The sequence below is a fragment of the Alligator mississippiensis genome, chromosome 3 (assembly GCF_030867095.1).
Source record: "Alligator mississippiensis isolate rAllMis1 chromosome 3, rAllMis1, whole genome shotgun sequence".
Lineage (NCBI taxonomy): Eukaryota > Metazoa > Chordata > Crocodylia > Alligatoridae > Alligator > Alligator mississippiensis.
The window spans coordinates 260,533,018-260,552,481 of record NC_081826.1 but is presented as its reverse complement, the minus strand read 5'-3'; the positions used below and the strand labels follow the sequence as shown (position 1 = coordinate 260,552,481).

Here is a 19,464-nt window from a genome sequence, read left to right as displayed (position 1 = left end):
ATTCCAAGTTGTAAATGTTACACCATCAACTCACAAATCCAAGGCTGATAGAATAAGGACATGTATAAACCTGCAGATTAAACCTGAGATTAAATACGTTTGATTCACCCCAAGATATTTCAGAAACACAGTTTCAGATCTCACAACTTAAGGAGCAAACTTTTCTCCTTTGCCACAGTTATTTAGGGGTTCCTGATAAAAGAAGTCCATGTAGATCTGCTGCAAAAGTGAGTCTAAAATTTGGGGAGCCAAATAGAAATAGTCCTCAGCCCACCGTGGGAGTATAAGAGAGTCATAAAGTCCTGCTTTCAACTACCATTTCACTGCTGAAGTAGCTACCATGCCAAATTTTGTGTTGCTCCATACCTGACCATTTATGTATGTTGTATAATGAGCTAATTTGCATAATATGACCATAGAGGGGTAGGTGAGGATACATGGGGCTAATAAAGGATCTCTTGTCTTCTGCTGCTTTTGCCTTCCGCAGCCACTGTTGTTGTCCTGCCAGTTGTTGGTCCCTGACTGCAGTTCAGCAAGGGAGCCAATACAAGATGCCCTCTGAGTGCCACAGAGGACCTGATTGACTAAAAGATGCAGGAAGGCAGCAAACGTTTGCCTGAATTTGCACCTATGCTGACTGCACAAAAAGAAACGTATGAGACAGCTGTTAGTTGTGTGGGAGTCGCACTCTGTGCATCTCCTGGCAATCGTACATGAAATAATTCTATTACCATTCTGGAACAAGCTGGAAAATGTCTTCCCTTTAGGCATCTGCACCTGGCAGGGGAATTGGGGCCTGAAAAAAGAACAGCGATGCAGACAGGCATCATGGATAGGCATTTTTGTGTCTAAAATTGTTTATTACAATTTCTATTGAGAGAGAGAGAGAGAGTGTAAAGCTATTTTAGGGTTTGAAAGGAAATGGAAGGTTGTAGTAAAATCCTTGCTTTCAATGCCAAATCTTTCTGAAAATATTTTGGCTTTGAAGGATAAAGATCCACGTTTCAGAACATATAAGTATTTCTAAGTGTAAAAAAGGATTCTGTATTGCAGAACTAATAGAGGTGAGGCAGATTTTTTAAACATGAACAGCTTAATAACACTTAATGAAGTAGTTAACCTGAAACACAGCTGTGATTGATTTACATAAGGGGTGGGCAATTATTTCGGCTGGCACGCCACTTAATGAGTTTGGTGAGCTCTCGAGGGCCACGCACATAATATCTTTCAAAAGATATAATTTGAACAAATTATAGATAAAAAACAGACCATATACTAAAAATCAAACATCTACTATAATATAGTTTAATTGTATTTCAAAAAATAATTTTTGTCCTGACTTACGTAGTTTTGAGTAGTGTATATAGAGGCGATTACATAATAGCTCAAAATAAAATCTTACTCTTGTATATTGTGGAGAGGGAGTGGGAGGAGGGCATGTGCATTTTTCGAGGGGCTGCCCACTTGCTAGGTTCCAGGAGCTGACTGGGGGGGGGATGGGGGAAACAGGACACATGCAGTAGAGCTCGCCTGTGTGGTGCAGTGCAGGTGTGGTTCCCCTCTCTTCCTCCAGTCCAGCCTGGGGCAGTCTGCACTCCTGTCCATGCCTGCCGACAGCCCCAGCCAGCACACACAGCTTCCTGGCAGGGCTGCTCCCAGTGTGGCTGCAGCTGCCTGGGCACTGCTTGACTCCCTCTGCCTCCAGTGGCTCCTCCTCTTCCTGCCCCTGCTGTGCCACTCCAGGAATCAGGTAGTGTGGGGAAGGGCAACAGCCATGGAGATATGTGCCAGGTACCACATGCCTAGCCAGACGGGGAAGCTGCAGCCGGGCAGCTCCTCCCCAGCACACAGGGCTCTAGCTCCAGCTCCCGGTGACCTTCTGCCCAGTCGGCCACCCTCAGGTGACCGTTCATCACGCCGTGTGGGAGGAGTATTTGGAAGGTAGCCAGTAGTTGGCACTGGAGCCCCACATGCTGGGGCATAAGCCACCTGGCTGCAGCTTCCCCCCACCTGGCTGGGTGTGTGGTGCCTGACATGCATCCCCACAACTGCCGTTGCTTCCCCACTCTGCCTGTGTCAAGACTGGCACAGCAGGGGCAGGAAGGAGAAGAAGGAGCCTTTGGAGGCAGGGGGAGCTGAGCAGTACCTGGGTGGCTGCAGGAGCAGCCCTGCTGGGAAGGTGTGCACACTGACCAGAACCGTCAATGGGTGTGGGCAGGAGTGTGGCACGGACTGCCCTGGGCTTGTCCCCATGTGGAGTGCCGCAGGGGCAACCATGGGTGAGATAGGGTCAGGGGGGAAAAGGGAGAGGTAGGAGGGGAAAGGAGGGGCAGGGGGGGATAGGGAGGATGCAGTTACACCTGCACAGCACCGCCCGGACAGCTGTGGGCCTGATCCAGCTTGTGGGCTGTATTTTGCCCACCCCGATGTAGATAGAGTCCTTCTACCAGTGATTCAGAATACTAGAATATGGGACATTTCATTCATGAGACCAACATCACTCATTTATTTCAGGCTATGCACCTTTAATTCAGATATTGTATAATATGCCCAGGGCAGCATGCTCCTACCAAATAAGCAAAATTAGAAGGATAGTACTTGATAGGGTGGGCAAATCAAGGAAAATCCTTCAGTAGGGTCTAAATGCATGAAGGTCTAAATGTTGAAAGTTGCAACATTATACAGCAATTCTACAAGTTACAAACTGTTTTTTTTCAATGTTTTATAGCAGGCTACAAAGTAATTATATTGTTATAGGACAAAGCTAAAATGTATTCATCTCAGAAAATGGAAAAGACTTGTGTTTTCTGAGATCCTATGACTAACCATCACTGCATATATTTTGGTTAATTTTCCCATTGTTTATTGCCCAAATATCTGAATTTGTTCCATCACTTTTAAATTCTGAGTATACTGTAATATTGAGCTTTTTTAAATATAGTTGGCTAAAATTATTCTTTCCTCCTTTTACATTAATTTCAACACATTCAAAAGTTGAAATTTTACTATAAATCCTTTTTTGTTTTTATATTTAATAGAATGGCTTGCTTGCTTTTTTTTTTTTTTTTTTTTTAGACTGACTTTGCAAGGTTTAGTGGAACTAATGTGGAAACAGACTTTGTAGAGGTTCCTTCACAGATGTTTGAGAACTGGGTGTGGGAAAAAGAACCATTACAACAAATGTCGAAGCATTATAAAGATGGGAGCCATGTTTCAGACGCCCTCCTTGAAAAACTTGCTGCCTCTAGACTGGCTAATACAGGTAATTTTTAAGCACTGCTTTCATAAAATCATATCATAGAAAAGTAGGTCTGGAAGGGACCTTTAGTGGTAATCTAGTCCAGCCCCATGCTCAAGACAGGATCATCCCTGACTATACCATCCTAGTCAAGCATCTTTCTAATCTACTTTTTAAAATGTCTCGAAGTGGCCTCTTCCAGTGCTTAAACTCCCTCATGGTGAGAAAGTCCTTCTTAAATTTCTTCCAGCTTAAATTTCCTCTGCTCCTTGGGCCATTATTCCTAGTGTTGTCATATGTGGCCACAGAGTTTTTCTAATTATTTTTGTTGCTTTCTGCTAGGATTTTTCTAATTTGTCCATAACCTTTTTGAAGTTTGGGGCTCTAAAATGGACCTACCTGGTACTCCAGGTGAGGCCTTATGAGTGCCAAAGAACAGAAAGATCACTTCCCTTCTTTTGCAAATTGTTAATACAATCCAGTGTGTTGTTTTTTAAACAAGAGCACACTGTTGGCTCATACTCAGCTTCTGGTCCACTAACCCCACAGGTCCTTTTCTGCAGTACTACTATTCATTGCCCAGCCTGCATTTGTACATGCACCAGCTATTCCATTCTAAGTACAGGACTTTGCACTTACCCTTAGTGAATTTCATCAAGTTGTTTTTTTTCCCTCCAATTCCTCCAGGTCATTTTGAATTATAGCCCTACACTATAATGTGTGGTTAACTCCATTAAACCTGGTGTGGTTAACTCCATTAAACCTGGTGTTATCCACAAATTTGCTAAATGTATACTCAGTCCTATCCTCCAAATCATTAATGAAGATATTAAACAATATCAGGCTTGTTGGCACTGGATTTATGACGCAGATACCTTGTTCCAGGAGGACCCAAACCCTCAGACCGACCATGACCTCTCTATTTGATAACAGTCAAATTTTATTGATACACACTGATACCAGATGAGAATAATGCAAACAATTCTATAGCTACCAGTCCTAGAGCTGTCACATAGGGAAGGTACGTCTGGACAGTATGCAAACTTCACTCTGAGGTTCTGTCTTGAATATTAGATGTCAGCAGCCTGGAGGTCAAAGGCCAAGCCCCCTTCTCCCTCCTCCCCCACCCCCACAGTGGGGTGGGTGAGACAGGCTGATGGTGTGGCCTCGAGTTCCCTTCCCAGGGACCCGTTGCTGCTCTGAAATCCCTCCTTTTCTCCCCCTCTGATGACTCTTCATCTCCAGGCATCTTTGATTGGGCTCCCTGTGGTCATCATACTGTCCACACTCTGTCCACTCAGTATATTTCTTTGTTTCACAAACCCATCACATGCACACATCCTAATTTGGACTATTTACCATTTTTTCCTAATTTGGTCTGTTCCCCAAAGCCGGAAATCCCAAGGGCTGTGCAGTTGGGTGCTGTGACCTAATGTCACCTTATCTCGTGTTGTGGAACAGTGTGGTACATGTCTTCAATTTCCCAGCCTGTGTGTCTGCTCTTTTTAGACACAGTTGGCCTTGAAGGAAACTTTGTCACAAACAGGCTGTTGGAAATCATTTACCCTTTGCCGTTGCCCTGGACCATTATTCTAATGCATATCTACTTTACTTACAAGCCAGTTCCCAAAAGCAAACCTCTAAATACCATTTTCTATCCATCAAGGCCCAAGACAGACTCTTGGGGAACCTAACTTAATACTGCCTCCCAAACAGGCATTGAGCCATTGATGACTACTCATTGATCCAACCAGTTATGTATCGAGCTTATGAGACTCATCTATATTTCTTTAGTTTATTAATGAGAATGTCGTGGGAGACTGTGTCAAGAGGCTTGCTAAAATCAAAGCATATCACATCCATATCTCTCCCCCCATCCACAGACCCTGTCACCTTATAGAAGGAAATCAGGTTGGTCAGGCTTGACTTGCTCTTGTATATCTTTGTGGCTATTCCTGATCACCTTGTTCTCCAGGTGCTTTAAAAGAGATTCATGAATTAACATAATTTTTCCAGGTTTTGAGGTCAGATTAACTAGCCAATAATTCCCCAGATCCCCCTTCTTCCCTTTCTTAAAATTGGGCACTATATTTGCCCTTTTGGAGTCATCTGGGATCTCACTCAACATCCACAAATTCTCAAATATGGTAGCCAATAGCTTTGAAATTGTGTCAGTCACTTCTTTCAATTCTCTAGGATGTTTGCTGTCCAGACCTAACAACTTAAAAGCATCAAGCTTCTCTTAAGTATGCTTCTCTTAAGCTTCTCTTCTCAAAAAGAATCTAGTAGAATTAGAAAAGGCACAGGGAAGGGCAGCTAAAATGATCAGGGGCCTAGAGCAATTGCTATACTAGGAAAGACTAAAAAGGCCAACACTCTTCAGTTTGGAAAGAAGAAGGCTGAGGGGGGATATGACAGAGCAGAGGTCTAGAAAATCATGAAATGTGTGGGCAAAATGAGCAGGGAACTGTTGTTCACCAAGTCCCAGAACACTAGCAGAATTTATTGTTACAGGAGGTGGTGGAGGCAAATAGCATAGTCAGGTTTCAAAAGGAACGAGATAAATGCATGGATGATAGATCTATCTGATGACTACTGAACAAAATGGAGAAATTTCCTCTGGCCTCTTTAATCCAATAAACGGTGGATGCCAGAGAGGGTATTGAATAGGGGATAGATCACTTTAGTGAGATCCAGTTTGATGCTCTCCATGTATAATGCCCACCCCTGCCACTGTCGGAGATAGGATACCAGGGTAGGTGAACCATTGGTCTGACCCAGTATGGTCTACTTACATTCTGATCCATAACCTGTTTTACCACTGCTCTAGGCTGTTTACCTATCCTTCCTATCTTTGCTGCCAATTGTCCTCCTCATCTTGTGGCTGATTTTAATCATGTAAAATTCAAATGAACATTCAATACTTCAGTTTTCTCTGCATTATCTCTAAGTAGTCTGCCTTCTGCATTCAGTAAGGGACATACATTACTTCTGACATACTTGTAAAATCTCTTTTTAGTGCCTTTTACATCCTTGCCAGTTGCACCTCAAATTATGCTTTGGGCTTCCTGATTTTTCTCCCTATATGTCCATGAAATACTCTTATATATGACTAAGTTTCTGTTTTTGTAGGATGTCTTTTAGAGTTTCAACACATTGAAGAGACAGTGTTTTAACCAGGTCAGTCTTCTGTTGCACTTCCCATTCTTCTCTCACTTCTGGATATCTTGTTCCTGCACCCTTAGTATAACCTCCTTAAAGTATAGCCAGCTCTCCTAGATAACTTTCCCCCTCCCACTTGCCTCCCAAGGGATCTTACTTATGAGTCTACTGAGTTTGTTAATGTCTACTTTTCTGAAATCTAGTGTCTTTATTCTGAGTCTCTCCTCTTAGAATCTTGAACTCTATCATTTCATGGTTACCATCACCCAAGTTACCTTCCACATTCACATTTTCAACCAGTTCCTTCCAGCTTGTGAGCAGCAAGTCAAAAAGAGCTTTGTCCCTAGTTGGCCACTGTACCACCTGTACCCAAAGTTATCCCCAAAACACACCAAGAACTTGTTGGACTGCCTGTGCACTGCTGTGTTTCCCTTCCAGCAGGTGTCTTGGTAATTCAAGTCCCTGTGAGAACAAAGTCCTGTGATTTGGAAACTTCTGCTAGTGGTTTAAGGAAGGTCTTGTCCGCCTCTTCCTCTAGGTCTGGTGGCTTGTAGCAGACACTACTGAGACATCGCTCCTGCTCATATCCCCTTGGACCTTTGTCCAGAGGATTCCAACATCCAGAATGGTGGATGGAAAGAATAAAGCCAATATTCTGTGTAAAACAGAATGAACACAGTCCCCTTGTATTTTTTTGTTCATCCTTAAATGTGTATATACTGCTTCTGTAATTACAACTGATAGGTAAACATATAGAAAAGAAAGTTTATACTTTTGGAATGATTACAAAAACTATGTTTAAATGCTGAAACTGAAACTAAAAATGGCTGATGTCTTAACTGCTTTTAAGAACACAATTTAAGAAGATGGAGATTGTAATAGCAAATCCTTTAATAATAATAAGCCTCTCAATTTTTTAACTACTTGTTTCAGTTGAGTAGAAGAGCGGTTAAAATGAAAACAATGTTTTCTTACCTCAGTGGCTTAACTCACAAATATTTTTTATGCATGTTAAGATTCTTGGATGGAAGATGGCATAAAAACTCATAATTGAATAATAAATGTTCTTATACCATTAGGTCTTTTAACCCTTCGTCAGATTGTCTTGAGCAAAGTCGACCAGTCTCTTCACACAAAGCCTTCCCTTGACCCAGCAGATGAGTATGCTAAGTATTGCGTGGAGATTTTAGGAATTCCTGCAACTCCAGGTATGTAAACGTAAAACTTAGGGTGCACTGATAAAGATTTTCATGGCCAATGCCAATAGCCAATAATGAACTAATTATATCATCCGAGCCTGATTCAATAACCGATATTTAGTAATAGTGCAAGGCATTTCAAACTACTGACATAAATAAACCTTTTTTTGTTTGTTTTTCATTTATAACACACACACACATGCCTCCTGCCTGCTCTGGTCCTTAATAAGGAAGGCAGTGACTGACTTATTCCCACGCACGTCGCCCCCTCGCCCACGGCTCCTACCCGCAGCCCTGCTCCCTGCACAGCCTATGCTGCCATCCTGGGTAGGCAGGTTGGACCCTTGCATGGACAGTGGCACCAGGTGTGTTTGGAACCCCAGAGCACACCGCTGCCTCAGCGTCAGCAGGTCCCACACAGCCGAGCTCCCACCACTATCAGGGAGAAGTTGCTTTTGCCAAGGCACCCAGTGCCCAGCAGAGCAGAATGTCCCATGCACAGCACCTTATCCCACCCATGCAAAGCTCAACATCTCCACAGCAGCCCTGGCACTCAGGCTCCTGCTGCATGCACAGCATTGCCATGCCAACAGAAGCTGGTAATGGTCCTTTTGTACCTGAGCGCAGCACTCCCTGGCCTCCTCCCTCTGCCACTGCTTGCCAGGACCTGTATTCTGCCGCAGGCTCAAGCTGGTAGCAGGGCATGGGGACCAGACCATGCTTGCCAGGGTGCTCCAGGTACACGGCCATAATTATCAATTACAACGACCAAAAAAAGCCGATAGCCAATAACATCATTTCTCCTTTTATCAGTGCTGATCTGATAGCCACCTGATATATTGGTACACCTCTAGTAACACTTTATGCAGCATACCTGATTGCTTCAAATAATCATACATTACCTTTGCAGTAGGTTTTGTCATAGCAAATAAAAGTAATGCTATTCAAAAAAGAAATTCACTTAATGAAACTGAAATAATTACTTTGTAATAAGATTAAAAGGTCCATTAATTTTATTCCATCAGAAAAAAAATCCTAGTACAGTTGGAGTATATTCCAAACTGGTGCATTAATGTCATCCTAAATCTGCAGCAGTCTTGTGCAGGGATGAATATACATGACTTTAATTGGTTAGTTTCTCTATCTATTTTTTAAGGAACAAGCATGCCAGCTACTTTTGGACATTTAGCAGGTGGCTATGATGGCCAGTACTATGGATACCTCTGGAGTGAAGTTTTTTCCATGGATATTTTTTATAGCTGCTTTAAACAAGAAGGAATAATGAATCCAAAGGTAAGATTGGAACTTGGTTTTTAAGCACCTTCCATTACTGGAGAATATTTGTTCTTCCAAATTAGCTATAATATAGTTTCCAAAGCAGGTTTTATTATAATCTGTACAACCAGTTGATTTTAACATCTTAGGCCACATCCACAACAGCAAGGAAAATTGTTAACAAATGATTAACATGATAGTAGAAAATCACATGTGGGTTTTTTAGAGCGGTTGTACTGACACAATTCTTAACTAAAGTTATTCAAGAGACAGAGATTTCTAAGGGTGATATATTTTATTGGACCAATTATGTAGTTGGTCCAAGGTTAGGCAGGCTTTGGAACACAAGGCATTCCTTCATCAGGTCTCTGTTCACAGGAAGCCAGGCATAGCTGTGATCAGAGGAAGCCTGGCTTCCTGTGATCAGAGACATGACGAAGAATGCCTAGCCTAATGCCTTGCCTAACTTAATCCCAATGACATAGTCACCCTAATAAATCCTTGCCTTTTGCATAATTTCTGGACCATCATAGCTACAACATCACTCTTACACTACCATAACTAAAGTTAGATATTTTAAACTATTTTACAACACTTGCATAAGGCTTCTAAGTAGTATTGAATTGCTTTCATTTTCTTTCTTATGGCACTGTATGAAAAATGTCTCATCACAAAAGCTAACGTATATTCTGCTTCTGCAAAAAGTACTATGATACTAGCACTTTATCTGTTTCATTTGCTGCTTACCACCCGTCTTAGAAAATTTAATCTATTCAGAGCCCCCCTTTTGCAGCATAATATAAGGTAATTACTCCATGAGACCAGTTCAAGCATTTATGGTTTGGTTTTGAGCATCTTCTCTAAAATGGCTTTGAAGCTTAAATTATATATTTGCTATAGAGTGTGCGTTTACCCCTTTCTGCCCACATGACCTCTTTCGTACAGAGCAGGAAGGAAGGACAGTTGTTAGGCAGACCCATGATTAACCATATTGTCAGCTCAGGCAATATTTTTCTTTTTGCAAGGTAATAGTATTTAGGCTGAAGTGAAGTCTGTCTCTCAGTGGTATAAGCTTTAGCCCTTATACAAATTCCAGTCCTGCTTGGATAAATCCCATGTGATTGCTTGCTTTGCCCCACTTCCCCACATCTTGGGGTACAGCAGCTGATTAGGACTGCTCAGGAAGCAGGCTGAGGTCTTGGTCTTCCCCTCCCCTCAGTAACTGGAAATCAGGCTCATAGGAAGAGGAGGAGGAGGGGAAAAAAAGAGCACAAGCCACTCAGGGTCACTCCACTTCCCTGTTCTCTACTTCTAGATTGTTTTCTGTGCTCCTCCCTGCCCTGTTATAGCACTCAACCTGGGAACTGGGGAGAGGGTGAAGAATTCATAGAGCTTTCCCAATTTTTAAGAGGAAGAAGGGCTCCAGTATGTGCCCCCTCCCCTACTGCACACACAGCTGTAGCCAAGAAGAGTGAAGGGAGAAGAGTCCTGGGAGGAGCAAGGGTAAAGGTGCATATAACCAGATCTGTTGTAGAGGTTGAGAGGAGCACATTGAGCCAGACTTCCTGTATTACCTAGGGCTTTCATTCTGTTTCTTGGGCTCCCTCCTCACGTAGATACAGTTCATTTTCTGAGTGTATTTAAAGGCTAGTTTAGGGTTTGGACTATACAAAATCTCACAAACCTCACTTCCCATTTGCTCTGGGATGTCTACATACCACTAAAAATGAAAGCATCTTTTTATTTTTATTTAGGGCTTTTTTTCTGTAAATGAGAGGTTTAAAACTGATCCATCTGGCCCTTTATTTAAGCTACTAGTAAATAGATAGTCACTGTGTTTCAACTACATTGACTCCTGGTGCCTTTATCTAGGGAGGCCTGCTGCAAAATTTCTCTATAACTTAGAATAGAGGGAAAAATGGTTTTCACTATAGCATGAGGCATCTTTATTCAGTTGTTCATGTAACTTTATAGAGGGATTCCCTCTGTGTGAGAGCTACTTAGAGCAGACCTTTTCTTAAAACAGTCTCATGCCTCAAAATAGATCTGTTTAGCCTGCTGTCCTTTGTTATTGTTCTCCAGAGGTATTGTGGGAAGAACAACTTCCCATAAACAAGGATGTTTTGTCTTTTTTTGCTTGTGCATATCATTACACCTAGATTCAAATTTTTCAGAAATTCATGACAAGAAAGAAGGTACTAGCATATTGCAAGAAATGTTTTTTAAAATCTTGGCTTACCTCTTCTTACCTTTTCCTGTCAGAATGAAAGCTCTTTCCCTACCTGAGTAACAATTACAAAAGCTTCAGCTTCAGAGATTGTATTTTTAATGATTGCTTATAAGACTTATGTGTATAGCTTTAGTAATTGGTAGATTTTTCCATCACTACAAACTGTCTGGAGGAATCTCTATTCTCCCAAGAACTGGGAGATGTGGCTGTTTATAAGGTAGTGGAAGATCTGTTCCACAGACACCACAGGCTGCTGTTATTCAAATTACACTTTAATCTCACAATGGCAAAAGCTCCATACTCTACTAAACTTCAGGAGATTAATACAAATAGTGAAATATAAGCAGTGCTTCATCAAATTTATGCTTCAGCAAGACATCAGCCAAAGCAATTGGTAAGCTTGCGTAGCTGCAATATAGTTTCCAGGGTTTTAAAACTAAAACATTATTGATTTGGTAGCGAGAGCGGGAATTGCTACCCCTTTTTTCTTTCCAGGGAAGAGAAGCCATAGCTGAATTACATCATAGATAGCTGTGTAGTAGTTCTCAGTTGCATGGATGATGGGTCTAAGCCACTGGTTAACCTTTTGGTAGGTGGGCTGAATGAGTGGTGTGAGGCCTGTTTGCAGGCTGGATGAGGCCCTGCACTGCCTCCACTTGGCCTACCACTGGATTGAGCCTCATGCTGCCTCCCTCAGCCCTGCGCTGCCTCTCTTGTCACCATACTGTCAGATTGGGGCCCTGCACTGCCTCCCTCAGCCCTGCACCACATGATTTGGGACCCCACGCTGCACCCTTAGTGTCTGCACCACTCAACTGGAGTCCCGTGCTGCCTCTGCTCAGCCCTGCACTGTAGGATTGTACCCTGAGCCACTTTCATATACTGATCTAGCATGCTGTCCAGCCCTCAGGCCTCCCACTGATGGGAAGTTTGGCAACAAGGGAACAGAAATTGCTGCCACTTCTACACCCCTCCCCTTCTTGCCAAATTTTCAGGTCCATAGGGACCCCTATAGACCAGATGGCATGGCTACGCAGGTCAGATCCGACCCATAAACCAAGGTTGAGCATCCCTGGTTTAAACCTTCTCCCTCACAGATCAGTAGAAATAATTTCTACCACTGCCCCAACCTCTCTTGGAATCACTAAACAGGATAATAAATGTGCAAGTTTCTTTCAAAGATAACCTCAGAATTTCTGAAATTCAGACCTTAGAATTCAGTCAATAAACAGGATCTTTACATGGTTTCACAAGACAACAATTAGGAAGTTTTGTAGTCCTGAAAATAGATAACACCTTGTCTTATTTTTTTAGTCAGAAGCCAAAGTTATCCTGGAACTACACATAGAGAATAATTATTTCACGTCATATCTCAGGGTCCAAAATATGCTGGCAGAGTTTCAGTGTTGTGTCGCCATTATAGTCCAGAAAATATATGGGAGGCAAGGGGTATTTATGATAGGCCAGCTGTGTCATTGAGAGAAAACTTAGGACAGTTGGTCCAGTAAAAGATATCACAGAAAAACCCTTGCTGCTTAAAATATTCTAGGTAGATTCATGGAATGTGAACACGGTAAGACATGTTTAAGTAATCTTCATGGCCTGTTCTTTCAGAATACATCAATTAGTACAGTGTTTTAAAGCAGGTTTGGGCAATTATTTTGGCTGGAAGGCCACTTAATGAGCTTTGGGGACCTGTTGAGGGCCATATCCATCTCGCTCTGTCTGTCTGTCTCTATCTTTCTCTTCATGCCATACTAGCTCTGGGTTCATTTCAGAGGGTGGCTGCCCAGTCCACATTCTTTGGTCAGTCCACAGCTCCAGGGCTCTGCCTCAGTTCCTAGATGCCCTCATCCCACACACCCTGGACTTCTCCCATTACTTCCATGGGAGGGCAGATGTAAAATAGAGTCACCTTCTGGAGATGTTCTGTACATCTCCCTATACTTAAATGGAGGTGAGTAGAGTTGTGCCTTTACTTTGCCCATCTCCCTGGGACTTGCACAAAATTTGCCTTTTGCATGGCTAGTTGAATAGCATTCTGCCATATAGGGCCACAGGAGATATAGTTCCTCTCCAGAAATTGATGAGTCCTCCCTGTACAAGCACCCTGGTTTGTCTCTCTGATACACATTGGTAGTTGGTTCTCAGTATAGAGGTGGTGTTGGAAGAATAGCATGCTTCCTGCTATGTTCAATAGATTATATTTTCTTTTTTCTATTGATTTGGATACTTTGCAAAAACAGGAAATATTTTTCTGCTTTGTTTTTTTATCAGGCTGGAATGAAATACAGAAATCTTATCTTGAAACCTGGAGGATCTTTGGATGGGATGGATATGCTCTACAATTTCTTGGGGCGTAAACCAAACCAGAAAGCTTTCCTGTTGAGTAAAGGCTTATATATTCAGTAAAACTGTAGATCCTTCACAATGGCATATGAACAGGATGGGAACTTGAAATGGCAATCTAGTTCATGCCATTCTGTGACATGATATCACATCATAGGAAAACAAATCACTTTTAGGGTTTTTAATTATTATTATATAAATAATGTGTTTTTAAGTAACAGCTACAAAAGCCAATGCTTTGGAAGAACAAGTTCCAAGATACTGTGTTGAAGTTAAAACATTTTACAGGTTGTTTTTTTATTTGTGAAATGTTGTGAAATGAAAGTGACTGGGAAAAACACACCTTTGAATCTCTCTTTTTTTAAAAAGACATGTTTGGATTATGCTTTGTGAATAAATTTGAACTATTAGAAAGAAATACAATGTCTGCTATTAAGAATCTGATTCATTTTTATTCTACAGTTTCTATATTATACTTTTAACTTGCTAAATTAAATGTAAACCTTTTTACTATGACTTGAATCTACTTTTCCAGGAACAAGATTCAAAATTAAAACCCATGGGGAGATCTTTTGCTTCTTGGGGTATTGTGAACTTGAGATGTGTGCATGACTTATACCTTTACCTTTTATTCTGATGTATGTTTAACTCTCATTATGTATCATGTGATTTTAAAAATTTGCTCTCTCCTAATTTGACTCGTAGCCCTAAGAACTCTGGGTTGGGAGAAAGAGCCAAGTTCTTTGCAGAATGGTGCAATTGCAATAATTTCAGCTGTTCTATAAAATTGTTCTTACATTAGGGGAAATAATTTATGTCCAAAGTAAGCCATAGTAAGTGAAGAAAGATGGTCCAAAAATGCTAACCATGTGTTCTTATTAGTTATTTTCAATGTGGCAACCCAAAGATGGTCCAATAAAAATTATGGAAATAATCATTACCTCTAATGATGAAGAGTGTGACTGAAAGCCTGTCCAAAGATTACTTGATAGTTTTCTACGAGATGGGAAAAAACACTGCACAGTTTACCTAAATAAAACTGTGGGACCATATGCACTTGTGGCTTATTTAGAGCCTGTGTTCTTAATTTTCAAACCAGGCAGTTGTGATATATTACTACATGCCTGTGAACATAGCTTCTTGTTACCAGTTCAGGCTTTTTATAGATTCTGACCAGATCGGTCTAATCGATTAATATTTTTTTTTCTGATTAAATTGAAAAAAACAACACAAATTTGTTTCTTATCAACCCAAGTTTTTTATTATTATTTCTTTTCTTTTTTCCCTTTAAGCTAATTGAAATCAAGTCAGAAAATGTTTTTCAATAATATTTAAGATTTTATTTTATATGAACACTTGTTTCATTTTGATTTTACTTAATTTAAACTGAAGTAAATTTAGTAACAAATGCCATTTCAAAATGACAAATTGACATATTTAATTAGAAAAATATGCTAATTCACAAATTGCTATCAACATGAACCTGTATTTCTTCTGGCAAGAAGATTGCAACTGAAAAATTTCACTTAGTTCAAAGTTGAACGTTCCTTTGCTAGAACAGAAGAAAGTTGAGGCATGAAGGATTTTACAGAGTTCTCCAATGTAGGTGTCTGAGACAGAAAAGGAAGATTTTGAGAGGGAACAAATTGAAGCCACATCAACCATGAGGAGACAAAAAAGAAAAATTTCAGTTTGAATATAGATCGTTTCTGAAAAAAATTAAAGGTTACATTTGTATCATTTAAGATTCCCATTTGTAACCCTGGGCGTGACACTACATGCACCCTCACGTGAATAATGGGATCCTGGGGTACCCGGTAGCCAGCAGCCCTGCCCAGCCCCCCTGGGAAGCTGCTGCAGTGCCCCCGAGCAGAGAGCCTCCCCTTACAATCAAGCACCCTTGCAGACAGTTTTCAAACTATTTACAAGATTTAATTATTTACAACATAACAAATAATCATTAAATAAGCACATGGATATACTGACTAATAAACCCTCAAGAACTTATTTACACAGTCTCTCACTTGCACATGGTGTTCTGGGGATCCCGTGTGCACTGCCCCTGGCGGGGAGCGGGACTGTCTGTATCCCTGCCTGTGGTCTGTGGATGCTTCCTGGCACTGGTGCCCGTCACCGTGTTCCTGGGGTCTCCGGGCAGCAAGCGGCAGCTCCTCTGCATTCCTGCAAGACAGCCTTCCCCTGCCTTTGCCCCCCTTCCCTCGTTGTGCTGTGAGCAGTCTGGGCTGCAGGCTGTAGCAAGCCTCCAGCCCCACACAGCCTCACAGCCCTGGCAACTGCAGCCCCTCCCTGGACTTTGCCTGCCCCTGGGACCCCTCACCCATCACGGAAACTAGGGCAGACTCCAGCAGTCCCCACCCCGGCTCTGCTGTGCTCACCCAGCCACACCGCTGCAGTCAGGTCTCTCCAGACTTGGGTTCTCCACACCAGCAGTCCCTGCCTGCTCCTGCTGCTGCAGCTTCTCCACTCTGCTCCTGCAGGCCTCTCCCAGGGGCTCTCCGAGGGACCACTGCACTGAGACTCTGAATCCGCTCTCCAGCCTGTCCCTCAGCCCCCTCTCTTTCTTGCTCCCCCCCGCGCGGGAAAAACTGCTCCCCCTTTTATCCAAGCCTCTCAGCCCATCCCAGCTCAGGGCCCTTCCCGGGCTTTTGCTAAGGGCTCCCTTTCAAAACTTTGCTGGGGTTACATCACCCCTCCCACTTCCAACCGGGCTGCTCCCAAACAGCTTCACTTGCCCTCAGAGCCTATGGTGTCCCCTCTGGGACAAACTCTGTCTCTCTGCCAGGCAGCTCTTCCCATTCTGTTCAGGTGGGTCCATTTTTTAAAGGCTGCTACACATTCAAATGATAATTTGGCAAATATAATGCAGTTAGTTATGAACTGATTAAAAGATGTTAGTCCTCTTCTGTCTCATACAAAATAAATCTACAGGAATCCAAAATGACAAAAAGGAAAGTCTCGATCATGTGGCCTAAGCATAAGTATACTATTTTGAAATATTGAGCGCACTAAAGATAAATGTGTCAGGCAGCCAAGATTTTAAAGCTGGGACGATCAAAACCGGCTTTCCCATGTTCTTTGAGAATTTACTATAAGGTGGTTGTAAGAGTAATGTTACTGTAAATATATGATTGATACATTATCAGTTTTTTCCAAATTAACATGTAATTTTTGATTGACTATCTTTAAATCTGGCAATTATATAAACAAAGCATAGAACTACCAAGTCTTTTTACAGCAGGTGACTAATCTGTAAAATGTATGGTAAAGTTAAAAACTAATACAGACTTTCACTGCCTGTTACAACTTTAGGCTCTGATCTTGCAGTGTAATGAACTTGCACAAATCTTTGCATATGCATGCAGATCTGTATGTAAGAGACATGTGAATAGTATTCAAAAGCATAATAATAATAGAGGCACCTTGAAAAAAGCTAATTCTTCATAAGAAAACAATGCAACTCTTGCAAATATTGAATTCTGTATAGATTAATTTCTACTAAAGTCTGACAGGATCTGGGTCAAAGTATTTTGCTTATATCTCTTTTCAAAAAGTTACTTTGACTAAGATAGTGGAAATTTTGAAATAGGTGCCATAGTAAAAGTTCATATGAAAAGAAGATAGAAAAAGCAGCTGTGCAATGATCCTTGTCCACAGTGAATTCCCAAGTCTCTGAACAACAGAAAGGCTATCAAAAGACAAAATTTGACTTCTGTTTTATATCTGCTAGAAACATTTCCACATGAGGGAGACCTTTCTCTGTATAAATCAAAGAGATTTCAGCATAGGGAATGTATGAAAGCAATGCTTTTAAACAAAAACTATGTCTATGATAAAGTTAATGCATGAAGAAAAGTGGTCTAATGTTTAAATATTAAAACAGATTGCTGAGGACACCTGGCTTTTGGCATAACTATTTGTCATTTAATTAGTTGTTTATCTACTTTTCCTGAAGTTTTATCATATACACTTAATTATCTCAGTTATAAAAAACAAGAGGAAAAAATTTGTTCCCAGATCCATCAGATAAATGTGAAGATTTGTATAAAATGTATGGATTTCATCATCTGAGCTGAGCCCAGATCTGCCCTGGAGATGGAAGGAAACTGTGCTCTGAGGGCCCCATTCAGCCAATGGGAGTTTTGCAATTGAATTTCCTGGGATCAGGCTTTTATATTTATCTTGGAAGATAGCCTGGTGCTTGGGCATGATCAGCTTAGAAGTAAAGAACATTTAACTGAGCTTGAACAAGATAATGGTATGTAGAAGACACTGTTTTGAAGAGTTCGCAGCCAGATCTTTCTCTTTTGGTGGAAGATAACATGCTCACAATTTACTGATTCACCAAGTGGTTTAGGAGTGTTCCTGGATTCCTGTCCAAGGCTGAGCCCTCACATAGCAGCATCCATGAGTAATGTTTTCTCCCATGACTAGAAAATTCTGTCTCACCCTGGGGCAGATTCTTTCCCAACTTCGTTCTAGTTATTCATACTTTCACCCTTTTCAGCTACTCTACAGTAACATGAGATACAAGGGTATGAGGCTTTCAGTGCTTTCAAAATTCCAGCTAGTACAGATTGCTGCAATATGTCATGTCAGCAATACAAGCTACTGCAGATGCATCACACCTTTCCTCTGCTCTCTAAGGTGGCTTCCTGGGAAGACTGAGTCAAGTTCAAAGTTTCTCTTGTCCTTAACATGTGGTATGGTCTATGTCCTGGATAATGTAAAGATCACCTAAAACTTTGGGATAAAGGCCAGGCTTGTCAGCTTTTCTGTTTCTGCATGATAAAACTCTTCACTATATGAATAAAGCTTATCTGTGTGGAAAATCAAAGTTTTGTGGAGATCAGTTCATTAACTGTGGACTGAACTTTTCCAGAAACTAAGTAGGACAAGCCTTACCCACTACCTGCTTCAGCTGTAGGGCATACTTCTTTGACCTTGCCTTCTGTAACATAAATGGATGGCAGCATCCCCCCCTCACCAAACTAAAACAGTCTGCCAAACCAAGTTGCTCCACTATATCCACTTTCTTCATTAAGGAAAAAATGAGAGAAGAGGGGAAAAATGTGACATACTAATTACATGGTCTATGTCTACTGGGCATAATGCAATGCCATGTAGCTATACCCCAGCTAGCTCCAACTTAGCTCCATGGAGAAGCAGGGAATATTAGTCCAAGGAGACAACCACAGTCATGTGACTATAGTGATTTTGGTATTTTAAACATTTTACTATCACATTGTATAGTATAGATCAGGGGTTGGCAAAATGGCAGATCCAGCTGGCAGCCAGACTTATTTCCTAGCAGCCCCTATGTGCATCGCTGCAGCCAGTTTCTATGGAGATCCTAGCAGCAGCAGTGCCATGACACCACGGGACTGGGGTTTCCAGGGAGACCAGCCACAGCAGCACTGGCAAGGCATGCAGCTGGGCAGGGAGCTGTTCCAGGACCAGTGCTGGGATCTTGCAGCAGTGACAGTGTGGTCCAGAGCCGGGACAGAGCCATGATCCACTGCCTGCACACCCCTGCCTGCGGCGTGTGGGCAGCAGATTGAGGCTCTGCCCCAGCTCTGGACCACACTGTCACTGCTGCAAGATGCCAGCACCAGAGCAGTTCCCTGCCCTGCCAGCACCGCTGGGGCTGGTCTCCATGGAAACCCCAGCCCCATGGTGTCATGGCACTGCTGCTGCTGAGGTCTCCGTGGAAACCAGCCTCAGCAATGCTGGCAGGAGCTGCTGGGAAATGGGGACTGCCATGGGCCCAATCTCACTCACAGGCCAGACTTTGCCCACCCCGGCACAGATATAATGTTGCTTAAATTACTACTGGAAGCAGGTCACATATTAAGATGAGTGTGTGTAAAAACCTGTCTAGGATATTTCCAAGCTGCCGTGCCAAAAGTTAAATACCTAACACAGGTGGCCTTTTTCAGAGTTGCTAAACTTGTGCAGCTTCTGTTAAACTTATTTCAGAACCTCTGAAACTC

General features: G+C 42.0%; 1 protein-coding gene across 6 annotated transcripts in view; it reads left to right on the top strand.

Annotated features, from left to right (window-relative positions):
- NLN (neurolysin) overlaps positions 1-17,365 on the top strand; it is a 72,294-nt gene extending 54,929 nt beyond the window's left edge. For all 6 annotated transcript variants that reach the window (XM_059725130.1, XM_019496034.2, XM_014594085.3 and 3 more), the window contains 4 exons: positions 3,076-3,262; positions 7,480-7,608; positions 8,756-8,892; positions 13,382-17,365. In XM_059725130.1, the coding sequence (XP_059581113.1) occupies positions 3,076-3,262; positions 7,480-7,608; positions 8,756-8,892; positions 13,382-13,516 (588 nt within the window). In that variant the 3' untranslated portion in view covers positions 13,517-17,365. The remainder of the gene's footprint in view (positions 1-3,075; positions 3,263-7,479; positions 7,609-8,755; positions 8,893-13,381) is intronic.
- The last annotated feature ends 2,099 nt before the right edge of the window (positions 17,366-19,464 follow it).